Below are 13,179 nucleotides of genomic sequence, written 5' to 3'. Positions count from 1 at the left end.
GTAGGCTAAATATTTCAAAAAAATTGACAAAACTGCTGTACCAAAACCCCACACCCCCCTGCCTTTCCTCCCATGATGCTTGGAAGGATAAAACAGAATTTACTGCTCTGTTTACTGTGTTCAACCCACAGTGAGCTCAAAATCTTAATATTCACCTTCAGTTTCATAGGTGCCACTCCTAATTATCAAAACAAGTTAAGAAATAGAAATTATCTTAATTCAGTAAAATCATTACTGATTTCCCAGCTGAGTCAAACAAGATGAAAGACTTTCAGAGTGTTTAACTTCAAGGCTAAGATGTCAAGATCCAGGAGCATTGTGGAGAATTTTAAAGTGATTACACAAGGAGACTATTTGATCAATAATATTCTCCCAGGGTCTGAAACTGGGATGTATATATAGTCTCCCAGCATATAGTCTGGGAGATGCAGGGTAGGCAGAAGCCTTGTTGATGCTTTTGCTTCTCACTCTGCACCCTATTATCTTTTTGAGTACATTACAGAGCTATTTATTTTGCCAGTTTCTTCCACGTACAGTGTTTTATACATGATTCTGTGTATTGTTAGGGAGAAATAAAGTTGAACTCTCTCAGTCCTCTGGCAAGAGCGTGAAAGCAAGCTCTTCAGCTAATTAGCTGTGCTGGATAAGTTGCTTACCTGTTTTCAGTTTCAATGTCATCATTTGTAAAATAGTTCTCATTACATACTTTTGTGTTTGACTAACGGTTTCATACATATATAAAGAGTTTGTCACTATACTTGAGTCACAGTCATTTTTTACTGAATGTTACCTGCTACTTCTAATAATGTTATGATGTTGGCTTTTAGTCCATGGAAAGATTACTGTAGGTGAGGATCTGAAGCAGCTTCTTGCCTAAGTTAATGAGTATCCTTGTTCCTAAAGAATGGATGAAACATGTTCTAAACTAACTTGGACCATCAGAAAAGATAAGAGAAGTTGGGTGGTGAGAGACTGTGGATATGTTACAGAGACAGCTAAGTTGGTCAGAGAGAGTGAAAGTCTTACAAATGAGAAATGTGTTAGCCTGGGGAATTTTGTTGTTGAAGATGGTTCAACTACACCTCACTTCAATATGATCCTTTTGAGAAGCAGAAGACAGAGCTCAATAAATGGAACAGAATGATATCTGTGGACTGAAAGACTAGCCCATGAGTGGGAAGGGTAAAGAGTTTCAGCAGAGAGAACAAAGAATCAAGGACACAAGGAAGGAATCCTAGCTATTACCTTAGGTTGAAGAAAAATGAAGGCTTTGAAAATCTAAGTTCCAGATCCACCAGACTTATCAAGGAGATGGAAGAATACATAACCTGAGATATGTAAGCAGATAGCAAAATTTTATTCAGCTCATACTGAAGTGGATGGTCTATTATGTCATAATCTGCCAGTTAAAAAGATTTTGGTTATTTATAACTAATTTAGACACTGGTGAAAAATCATTTTGGGGATATCTTCTGATTGCTATATTCCACTGTAGTTAATGGCTTAAGGTAAATGTTACAGAAAAGATTACATGTCATTTTCAAATATCTTTATTTGTAGCTATAATTATTTTAACTGGATCCTATGATGATTTTTTCCCAAAGATTGTGGAGGGGTCAATTTCTATTCAAGTGAAAAATTGAGACACTTAAGAGAGTAAATAAGGAGCAATATTCACAAGCAATAAGCTATCCATGAATGCTGTTACACACAAGGCAACAAAGTTACCTAAGAAACATAACTGTCCTGAAAAGACCTAGATATAGTACCACCATAGCTTCTTGAATTTTCCTTAATTCATAAATTCTGAACAATTTTACTGACTACAGAGAAGATAGAAATGAATAAAGCATTATTTGTATCATATTAAAATGTAAGAGAGTATTTAGGGATTTAGGAAACAAGAGGGGACCCTGACATGCCACAATTGTATCTTTCTGAGAGCAGAAGCAGTCCTTCTCATGGTGAAATATCAAAACAGGACAAGAAGAAAACAAGTGTTGTGTTATCTTTATGTGATTCTGCTTCATGGAATAAGACAAAATTACAAACATTTATAACAGTAAGAACTAAATCTCTCCTGAAAATGGCAAAAAACATGTAAATCACCTTGGATTTTATTTATCTACTTTATTATTGTACTTTTCACAGTATAATTAACAGCTTATACTTAGTAATAATAATGGTTCTGAAAATACAAAAGCATAACTCTAGTTAAATTTCATTTTTAAAAATACTGATCCTATAATCAGAAATGCAGCAAAATACTAAAGGTGTGCAGAACACACACACACACACACACACACACACACACACACACACACACACACAAAGAGCTTCCTACCCTAAGTAGAGACTAGTTACATAATCTTATAGCATTTTTTGAACTCCTGCCCATATACTTGATAAATTTTTAAATCCTGCAATAAATGGAACACACACACACACACACACACACACACACACACACACAGCAGCAGCAGCAGCAGCAGCAGCAGCAGCAGCAGCAGCAGCAGCAGCAGCAGCAGCAGCACCAGGAGCAATATTTTTCTTTCACACTTGTTTGTGCCTCTTTTTTCCCATCACTTGTTGCCACACTATGATCTTCTATGGTACATAAGAATCTGCCTATCAGTTGCCAAAGAATGAATTGGTGAAGCCAACATAGTCGTAGCCAGCAGGTTGGCTCCGACCCCGCGGGTCCATATATTGCTGCATATGTATGGTACAGAATGACACTTGTTCTGGGGTTAGAGCCTGAAAAGAACGAGAAGAGAAAGACAGAGTTACAGAAATCAAACACTTATTTCTATGGGTCTCCCTATCTGTGCAAACACAGAAGGAGAGCCATCAGGAGAAGCAGCCTTCTTCCTATCACTCCAATTTTTCATAAATTTATTTCATCCAATAAAATAAAATTAATTAAAAATTTCTTCCCAAGTCTTTTTTCATATCCTTTTCTTTAGATATTTTTGATAAAAACCAAACCCAACAAGTCCGTATCTTTGCATTATTATGGCATTTCAAACACAATTTGATTTTGTTGATCTCTCCATCCCCCATTCTTTCCCCCACCTCTCTTCCTGTTCTGTATGCTCCCATCCCCAACAGTCGTCTTCCATCGTACATGTCACATGTGTTTTGTTAGTTCCCATGACCCCTTCAAACCCTCTTTTCCCTTCTTGTTCTCCTTCTAGTTCCTTGGCCTATACTCACCTATATACATGCACACAACCATCATTATCTAGGGTCCCAGTGTAAGAGAGAATGTACAGTATATTGCTTTTTGAGTCCTAGAAATAATTTCTAGTTTTGCCAATTTTCTTGAAAGTTCCCTGTTTTTCATTATGGCACAATATACATGTATATATATATATATATATACATACATTTTCACTTTTTACTATTCAACAGTTGACAAACATTGAGAAATTAGCTCTTTCTATTTGTCTTATTCAGTAGAAATGACAATAAGCTGCTTAAAAATTGAGTGGCAGATTTTGAACAGGCTGTAATAGTCAGTAGAGAACCATTAGACATTTTGGGGCTAGAGTAGTAAAAGCAAACAATTTAAATGAAACAAGGGATGCCTTGTGAAAGAGGAGGCCTCAGGCAATTCAGTGGGTATATGGGTGGGAGTACTAGAGGAGAGCCAAGACCAAGATGACCCAAACCAAGACTATAGTGTCAGAACAGGAGACGCAACTGTGGAACCCCACCTGTTTCATGTCCTCCTTGGTAATGTAGGCCTTGCCTTCTGCCAGGGCTTGGAATCCACTCTCTATGTCATCACTTGTCTTGATATTCTCTGACTCCTTGTCAATCAGGAATGATGTGTAGTCCTCCAGTGACACATAGCCTTTCCTGTGGGGGAAGCAGAGCAGCAACTGTGCCATCTGAAGACAAGAAAAGTATATCCCTTCCATCCTGTATAGTATCTCGGGGCAGAGGGAAACCAGGCCTCCTGAAGTTCTCCTTTAGATAGGCTCTCTGACACTTGGGTTTTGCTCTCTACTCTGACAACCCGTTACTATTGTATAGAGAAATACACAGTCTCTTAGGTTCTAGAAGTCATTACCCATGTTTCCTTAGATTTTTCTGTCAGTGTGAGAGCCCAGATAATAATCCCTTATTTTCCTTCAACTTTAGAACTAGAAAGAATTACTTCCTTACAGTAACCTAAGCTGTGCATAGTTCTGTCATGTCTACCAAAAGCACACACAACTCCACTTTGGCTGTGGCCTTTGAATGACTAATTTCTCCTTAAGAGCTCATGGCCATGAATAAGAGTGAATTCTTCTTTCAAGTCCCTCCCTCAGAAACAGCTGAAGTTCACAGAAGAAACATAGTCACCAGCTGAGAAAACTGTAGAACTTGGGACTAAGTTGGGGACATTGCCCTTTACTTCTGATCCAATCTTAAAAAATAGAGCTTGCCAGGTGTCTTATTTGCATATTTTCAATTATGTTAGTTTTTTTGTTCCATGGACTACTTCCCTCTATGTTTATCTCCAGTTAAGCCCCGACCCATAGCCACTTTCTCTTACCTCCCTGGATCCACAGCATTCAGAAATTTCTCAAACTTGGGCTCAGGTTCACCTTCCTCAACCATAGGCAAATAGTAGTTGAGTCCTCTCAGGCATGACCGGAACTCTTTGTGAGTCAATCGCCCTGTCAAATTCTCATCGAAGTGTCTGAAGACCAAAAGCATTTTATCAAGTTCAAGAGAGAACCAGGTTAAAACAGAAAAGATCAAATTCTGCTATGTTGACTACATCTTCAATGACATGCCATAATACTATTGGAACACACAGAAGAAAGTCTATCTGTATCTCTGAGTGTTTTTTTGTTAAATCCAGTAACAGTAGGAATAACACAAAGCGTTGACTATTCTCTCCTGCTCTGCCCTCAGAAACAGCTGAATTACATGGAGCAAACATAATCACCAATTGAGTGATGTGTTAAAGACATGTTTTACTTTTAAAATCCAGGGATCTCACAGATGATTAAAATTGGCTACAGCAATCCAGTACTGGTGATAATTTGCATACATAGACTAGATTGTCACTGAGGTCTGATCAAGGAACATAGAGAGAGAAATTTGTAAACTTATTATGAATTTTCTAGAAGGCAAAGGACCAGCCAACTGTGAACTTATACTCACTTATATGTGGTGCTAAATTCTTTCAGTGTCTCCTCACTCACACCTATGGTGTCTCTGGAAGAAAAAAAATGAATTACCTCTGGAAATAAAACAGTTAAGTATCAATGAACATGACATAGAAAAGGTAGAAAAAATTTTAATATATTATTTGTATATTAATGTATTATTTGATCTATCTAGTTCAGAGGTTATCAGGTTATGCTCCAGGAACCAAATCTAGCCACTTCCTGAGTCTAAACCTTGTCTTCCTGTGACAAGAATGGTTTTAATACTTCTTTATAGATGAAAACAATCGAAAAATGTTTTATGAGTCATGAAAGACATGAAATTCAAATTTCAAAGCCTATGAATAAAGTTTTATTGGAGCAGAGCCATATTCATTCAGTTACAAATTTTCTTTGGCTGCTTTCCAGTACATTAGCAAAATTGCAACGCTTCAAACGAAATTTAATGGTTTGAAAAGGTTTAATTATTTATAACAAGGTAATTTACAGAAGATGATTGTCAATTTCTAATGTACAGAAAAATGCTTCCAAAGACTATTGAGACATAAAGCTGCTGTTATAGGTTTAATTTATTTAGGAAAATTAATTTGTTCCTTTATGGTTCATTAGTCCACAGTTTAAATGTTCCATTCTAGATATTATATCTTAAATGGAATTTTATAAAAGGGAGTAGCTTCTGAAAAGATTATGAAATGTTAAAAGGATCCTGAATGGAGGACTCATGTGTCTTTAAAGAGGATGTGTACATGTAGAGGCAGGGGCACATTGCTTATTTCACAGTGGACCCTGCTATAAAAAAAAGTAGCTCAGGTGTGGAACAGAAAAGAGAGATTGATATGACAGATAAATGAGCCATCTCTGAAAGTGCTCTTTATCAGGGACCTGAGGCCCAACCTAATTAAACTCCAACATCCAATACCATCTGGCCCATTCCCTGCCCTGGGTTTAAACCAGTACTTGGCTTGAATCTGTTGCTCCAAATTGTGCTGCATTCGCATCCCCAGCTGGTGCAGCTGATCCCACTGCTGGGCCAGTCCAATGGTGCTGTATTTGATATCAAGGATCAAAGCCTCTTCCATGCTGTCCCCCAGGTCTTCAATCTTGGTGAGATGACGCTTCATTGCTTGAATCTCCTTCTGCTTCCTCTGGGAAAAGAGGCAGTCAATCAAACCACCAGTTACAACCCAAGAGATAGGAGATAAGACACTGACTTTCCCTAATTTGTTCATTTTTAAAGGCCTTTCTATCCTCTTTATAACAAGAACAACTCAGGAAAACTATTTTCCTTCCTTAATCCTCCCTTTGAAAAAGAGCAGAATATCTGTGTGAATGATGCTTGTCATCCTGTACCTCAGACCCCACCAGCTCCAGTTATTACGCTGTGAATTATCTCCATTCACTAGGAATTAGTTCTCTGACTCGTCCAATAGCCTCAGTGTGCTCACTTCCAATATTCCTTCACCACCAGGGATGATGGGCTACTGTCAATATCTAAGCAACAGTATACATATGTAAAAAAGTCTACATTTTTCCAAAGCATTCTGACAAAGGGGAAATGTGCATCTTGAGTCAATGGGCAAAGTAGCTCTGAGAGACAGGTGAAAAACTTCGATGTTATGGAGTAGATTAGTTCTACCTGACATCTTATTCTTTTCTCATTAGGGAAAATGTATATTGAACTAATTATTTTTTATTCTTAGAAAAAGACAATAATGCAAACAAGACTAAGAAATGCTCTTTAGCCCACTGTTTCCCTCAGTTGACAGGAGAGGATCTGCATTCAGTTATAATACTTGCCTATATCTAATAAGAGAAATTCATTGATTCTGCCAGGTATAGCCTAGGAACATGTGTATCTGCTTTTTTAGTTAAGCACATCAGAAACCTTTAATGTATTTATTAGATATACTGTTGTAAAAACTGACACTTAAAAAATTAAGTAAACTGGGGCCTGTATAATGACATGCTCTGAAGTGACATTGCAAATTGACATCTGAGTAGGACTACAACCTTGGCTTCTTGACCTTGGGTAACGTCTATGTAAAGCATCACCAGGCTGCCTCTAAGTGCTTTCCCTTGTGCTTTTTAAATTTCAAGCAGTTTTTTCAGCTAGTGAACAAACATCACTTACTTTATTTGCTTCAAGTTGGGATTCCAGAGTTCCTGTTTCCTTGAGCAACGATCTAATTAAGAATCAAAAGAAAACATTATTTGTTGTAACGGAAATCTATATTTCACAGACCTGTTAGCTCAAACTTTCTGCAGTTCATTGTTTTTACTTCTCCCAAGTTACATGGACTTAATAAAGTTTCATGAAGCCAAATTTTAATGAACAATTTTTCTGTCAATCTTTCTAGATAGATAAAAAGGAACATAAAGCCAGATTTAGTTCTACTCTTTCTAGAAGGAGTCACACATCTTCCTTAGTTTTACTCTCAAAGGTGACTATTTATTGGTGTCCATAGGTGTCTTTATGGTTACTAACATAGTAGAAGTTGCAGTTACAAAATGTAAACGTGGCATGCAGTATGTGCATATTATAGTCTAGGCTGCTTATAATACCCAATATGATGCAAATAGTTGTTAGGAACTTTAAAGAGAATGATGACAAAAATATTTATATATTCGGGAAAGATAATTTTTTTGAATATTTTCAGCCCATAATTGGTTGGACATATAGAAATACTGCTCATGAATTTTCAGATTTTATTCTATACATTTAACATGTGAGGGAGGTACCACTCGTTATTTTGGGAAGAACTACTAGGGTTTAGTCTTTTTTCCCACGTTTTCCATCCTTTACAGTCATCACTGGAATGGTGCAGTGCATGACAGTCATGTAATACAGGAACAGTGCATCGCATTATAGTTACACTACATTCAGTAGTATGAGTTCAGGGCTGGAAGAAAATATGAATCCTTATTCTCGCCCCACATCATTAATTAGGCCTAGTAGATTTTGATGAGATGTGATATATTGGCCCTAAAGTTTTCTTAACTAATTACTCTAGGACAACATTAAAAACAAGACAAACATAATTACTGAAAATACTGACCCATCCAGAAAATAAGCCCTGAGCATGGTAGACCGGATCAGCATTCATGAGGAAAAAAAAAGAAAGAAAATACATGTTAGTACAATGAATGATTTCATTTCTTCTTATTGATGATTACTGAAGTCTGTTTTGGTCACATAGGAATCTATACATCCACATGCTGCTTTCAAAGCCTCTGGTACTCTGAGAAACTCAGACTGTATGAGTCCTCTCTCTCTAGGGCAAGGAGACCCATACTGATCTGCAGGCTAAGCCTGGAGCATACATGGCAGGGTAATGTAAAGGAACCAAAGCCAGGGGCCGAGGAGGAGGCAGTGATTGACACGACCTCTGCCAGATGTTTTTAGACACGGTGCAATTTATCTTTTGGTTTAGTGGAGAAGCATTAATTACGGACCATTCAGCCAACACTAAACTTTAAAATTTCACATTAGTGATCTACTAATGGACATAATCTTCATACTTTGACCATTTATACTAACGTATTAAACTTTTTATGTATCCCCCTTTCCAGGTCATTTACTCAGAAGATGTAATACACATTATCTCCACACTCATCTTGCATATAATAAATGAAATTAGGCTATATTATACCATTCCATCCTTGTTATGGCTTTTGTTGGCAGGCAACATAATAGCTTATTGGGTGCTCACAGTAGGTTATGTTTTCAGTCACGTCAATAAATATGTATATGACCTTGAGTGAGACAGTTTACCTACTTTAACTTTCCAGGGTTAAAAGCAGAGGTACTAAGATCCACTCTGCACTTTTCAAGGTTGCTCTGACAGTTAAGATAATGGGTGTTGAAGTATTTTATAAAGTGCAACGCAGCATGCAGCCACAGGACTGTTATTGTTTTGAAGTGTAAGTATACACAATAAGAGTGAAAGTATGCATGTCAAAAAGAAAATAAAAAAATTGTGGGAAAGAATAAGGAACACAGTAAGGGGACTGTGAAAGTAGTTTAACACAAAGATAAAGCAGAGCCAAAATACAGTGATGGGGACAGAGTACATAATATTTTCTTTTGTGTCATGTGTGGTTTGAAGAAAGCACAGCATACCTGGTCTCCTGGATCCACTGAAGGAAGGCACTGGCATTCTGTTCAAACTCCTGGCACATTTCAAAATTCTTGATCTGCCTAGCCTCTTCTTTCTGTAGCTCCTGCTCCCGTTCCTACAAGGTAACAAAGAGCAGGGCTGGTTCATATAAAGGACTTTGGCATAAAAGAACCATTTTGTAGGGATAGTTGCACATTTCTATTTCCAAGCTAACCTGTCTTCCACAGGTACGCAGCCGTGTGCTTATCTATCTATCTATCTATCTATCTATCTATCTATCTATCTATCTATCTATCTATCTACATCAACCTATCTCTTACCTATATCTTTCTATGTATGTATATGTATGTCTGTATGTATGTATGTATCTATCTATCTATCTATCTATCTATCTATCTATCTATCTATCTACCTATCTATCTATCGCTCGATTGATTTATCTCTCTCTCTATCATCATCGACCTATCTTTCCTATATCTTTCTATGTATGTGTATGTATGTATGTATGTATGTATGTATGTATGTATGTATGTATGTATCTATCTATCTATCTATCTATCTATCTATCTATCTATCTATCTACCTATCTACTTTGCTTCCTTCAATTGTTCAGTTACCAGCAAACCACAAGACAACAAACTAGAAGATATGCCATATGTGTGTGTGTCCACCTTCTAATTTTCTTTAGACAGTTTTGTTGCTAGACTTCGGCCACAGCTTAATTAAAATAGTTAATTAATGAAAAGAATAGCTCCATTCTTTTCTTCAACACCCCCAACTTTGATTCATTGGTCATCTTGTTTGTAGGCAGAAGATGTTGGGTTGTACCTCAAGTTACCTTGATGATTTCAGGTAGGTGCTTCCAGATCCTGCCCAGCACATCCACTGTTAACCAGGTATAAGGACTGGAGGACACATTTAAGGCTTTAATTTGCTGGTCTAGTGCCAACAAATAGTTGAAATCCTCTTGAGCCCCAACCATAGAGGCCAAGAAGGCTTCATGCTCCTTCTGCAGCTGCCGGATCTCATTTAGAGAGACACAATGCACAGGTTCTGACAAGTCCTCTTCAGCGTTCTCACACCAGTTGTTGAAGGCTGAAGCTTTGTGTGCAAATTCCATGAATAGCTCCTCAGCCTGCAGGGAAAAAAAGACACCCTCATCACTTCTGACAAAGTCCTTTAAGAGAGGAGAATATTGAGAATAAAAACAATGTCTTCAAATATTTGCAGAGCAGCAATCTCAACCAATGAGACTAAAATTAGCAGTGACCCCATGATGAGGTGGGATGAGTAAGGATTAGCAGAACTGTCAGGATTTAGTATTTTCCATTGTGTGAAATTTCTTCACAATTTATAGATGAAGAAAGGGACTGGCTAACAATGTTCTTTCACCTCCATGATTCTAAGGATTATAAGAGTAGTTTTCAGATACATTATTTCTTATTCTAAACTTTGTACTGAAGAAGTTCTGCCTGGCATAAGGAACATTCAGAAACAAGTGTTTGAGTGAATATTTGAGAAAAATGATGAAAATAAATCAAGCAACTTTATTCTATCCTTTACCTATTCTATCCTTTACCCTGTCTCCTTTTCTATCCTGCATCTTTTGTAGACAACACACCCTCACAATTCAAGACTTCTTCCCACCTTCCTTCTAAACCTTTCTTGTGATCTCATCTAAAGCCTAACTGATTAAACCCATCTTCTACATACTGACCGACACTCTGTGTATGAAATACCTGCTCCTATACCATTGTCCACAGTCACTCACATGCTCCAAGGACTCTGAACTTACATGACTAGAAGACAGAGATGTCATGGACTGATCTAAACAGCAAACAATAGGATGATTCCAGATTAAAAGTATGTTTTTGGCTCAACTGATTGAATAGTCAACATGATTTTTCTGAGAAATTGTTACAATGAGTTTTTTGTAATTCAAATTTAAACTAGGTAGAAAAGACGATCTAAATTGGGGAGAAGAACTATTCTATACAAATTTTAGTAATCTATATGCCAAAATAATTCAACCCAAAGAAAGAAATCGAACAAGATGGGCAGATAATCTATAGAGAATTTCATGTGTTATAGATGAGTGGAATTGTTATAATAAAAATTTAAAATAAATGTTTTGCTATTTATTTATTTATTTATTTATTTATTTATTTATTTATTTATTTATTTATTTATATTGAATACTTTTTTATTTACATTTCAAATGCTATCGTATTTCCTGGTTTTCCGTCCGAAAACCCCTATCCTACCCCTCTAGCTTCTTCTATGAGGGTGTTTTCCCCAACCAACTACCTCTTTGTGCCTCCCTGCCCTGACATTCCCCTACACTGGGGGTTCCAGCTTTGGCAGGATCAAGGGTTTCTCCTCCCATTGGTGCCAAACAAGGCCATCCTCTGCTACATATGCAGTTAGAGCCATGTGTCTGTCCATGTGTACTCTTTGGGTGGTGGTTTAGTCCCTGAGAACTCTAATTGGTTGGTATTGTTGTTCTTACAGAGTTGCAAACCCCTTCAGCTTCTTCAATCTTTTCTCTAACTATTCTGATGGGGACTCCATTCTCAGTTCAGTGGTTGGCTGCTAGCATTCACCTGTGTATTTGTCATGCTCTGGCAGAGCATCTCAGGAGACAGTTGTATGAGGCTCCTATCAGCATGTACTTCTTGGCATCAGCAATATTATCTGGGTTTGGTGGCTGTATGTATATGGGCTGGATTTCCAAGTGGGGCAGGCTCTGCATGGCCATTCCTTCAGTCTCTGCTCCAATCTGTGTCTCCATATCTTCTATGAATATTTTTATAACCCCTTTTAAGAAGGACTGAGGCATCCACACTTTGTCTTTCTTGAGTTTCATGTGGTCTGTGCTTTGGGGCTAATATCCCCTTATCAGTGAGTGCATACCATATGTGTTTTTTTTTGTGATTGGGTTAACTCACTCAGGATATTTTCTAGTTACATTCATTTTTCTATAAATGCCATAAAGTCATTGTTTTTGATAGTTGAGTAGTACTCCATTGCGTAGATGTACCACATTTTCTGTATCCATTCCTCTGTTGAAGTGCACCTGGGCTCTTTACAGATTCTGGCTACTAAAATAAGGCTGCTATGAACATAGTGGAGCATGTGTCCTTGTTATATGTTGGAGCATCTTTTGGGTGTATGCCCAGAAGTGGGATAGTGGGGCCCTCAGGTACTACTATGTCCAATTTTCTGAGGAAACTCCAGACTGATTTCCAGAGTGGTTGCAGCAGCTTTCAATCCCACCAACAATGGAGGAGTGTTCCTCTTTCTCCACATCCTTACCAGCATCTGTTCTCACCTGAGTTTTTGATCTTAACCATTCTGACTGGTGTGAGGTGGAATCGCAGTGTTGTTTTGATTTACATTTCCCTTATGACTAAGAATGTCAACCATTTCCTTAGCTACTTCTCAGCCATTAGATACTCCTAATCTGAGAATTCTTTGTTTAGCTCTGTACCCCATTTTTAATAAGGTTATTTGGCTCTCTGGAGTCTAATTTCTTGAGTTCTTACAGAATAAGAAATGTCAGGTAACTTTCTATGTAGAATGTATATATGAACATAAAGCTCTCAATATAATTGCTTTACTTTTTCAATTAAGACTTATTTATCTTGTGTCCACATTCTTCAATAGAGTACCAATTAATTAAGAGTTGAGATTCATTGTATGCCTTCTAACTCTCTGCCTTAAATTATTGCCAAGTGCAATTGTTTTCCTGATCTGAATGTAGTAACAGCACTGAGTACTCTGAATCAATTTTTCTGTGGTGCTGAAGATCAAACACGGGGCCTGGTGCATTCTAAGCATGTTCCCTACCACTGACTATCACACTGAACTACACTACCGCTTTTAATATCTTA

At 37.4% G+C, this 13,179-nt stretch overlaps 1 protein-coding gene across 1 annotated transcript in view; it reads right to left on the bottom strand.

The window, feature by feature from the left end:
- Positions 1 to 2,115: 2,115 nt before the first annotated feature.
- Positions 2,116 to 13,179, bottom strand: part of Spta1 (spectrin, alpha, erythrocytic 1) — a 75,865-nt gene continuing 64,801 nt past the window's right edge. Inside the window, exons 44-52 of the mRNA NM_001011908.4 lie at positions 10,125 to 10,421; positions 9,289 to 9,401; positions 8,225 to 8,242; positions 7,300 to 7,351; positions 6,126 to 6,313; positions 5,164 to 5,217; positions 4,547 to 4,693; positions 3,720 to 3,864; positions 2,116 to 2,757 (exon numbers count right to left, since the gene is read on the bottom strand). Coding sequence (NP_001011908.3) covers positions 2,632 to 2,757; positions 3,720 to 3,864; positions 4,547 to 4,693; positions 5,164 to 5,217; positions 6,126 to 6,313; positions 7,300 to 7,351; positions 8,225 to 8,242; positions 9,289 to 9,401; positions 10,125 to 10,421 — 1,140 coding nt within the window. The 3' untranslated portion in view covers positions 2,116 to 2,631. The remainder of the gene's footprint in view (positions 2,758 to 3,719; positions 3,865 to 4,546; positions 4,694 to 5,163; positions 5,218 to 6,125; positions 6,314 to 7,299; positions 7,352 to 8,224; positions 8,243 to 9,288; positions 9,402 to 10,124; positions 10,422 to 13,179) is intronic.

The sequence above is a fragment of the Rattus norvegicus genome, chromosome 13 (genome assembly GCF_036323735.1).
Source record: "Rattus norvegicus strain BN/NHsdMcwi chromosome 13, GRCr8, whole genome shotgun sequence".
Lineage (NCBI taxonomy): Eukaryota > Metazoa > Chordata > Mammalia > Rodentia > Muridae > Rattus > Rattus norvegicus.
This window is presented reverse-complemented; position numbering and strand designations above follow the sequence as displayed.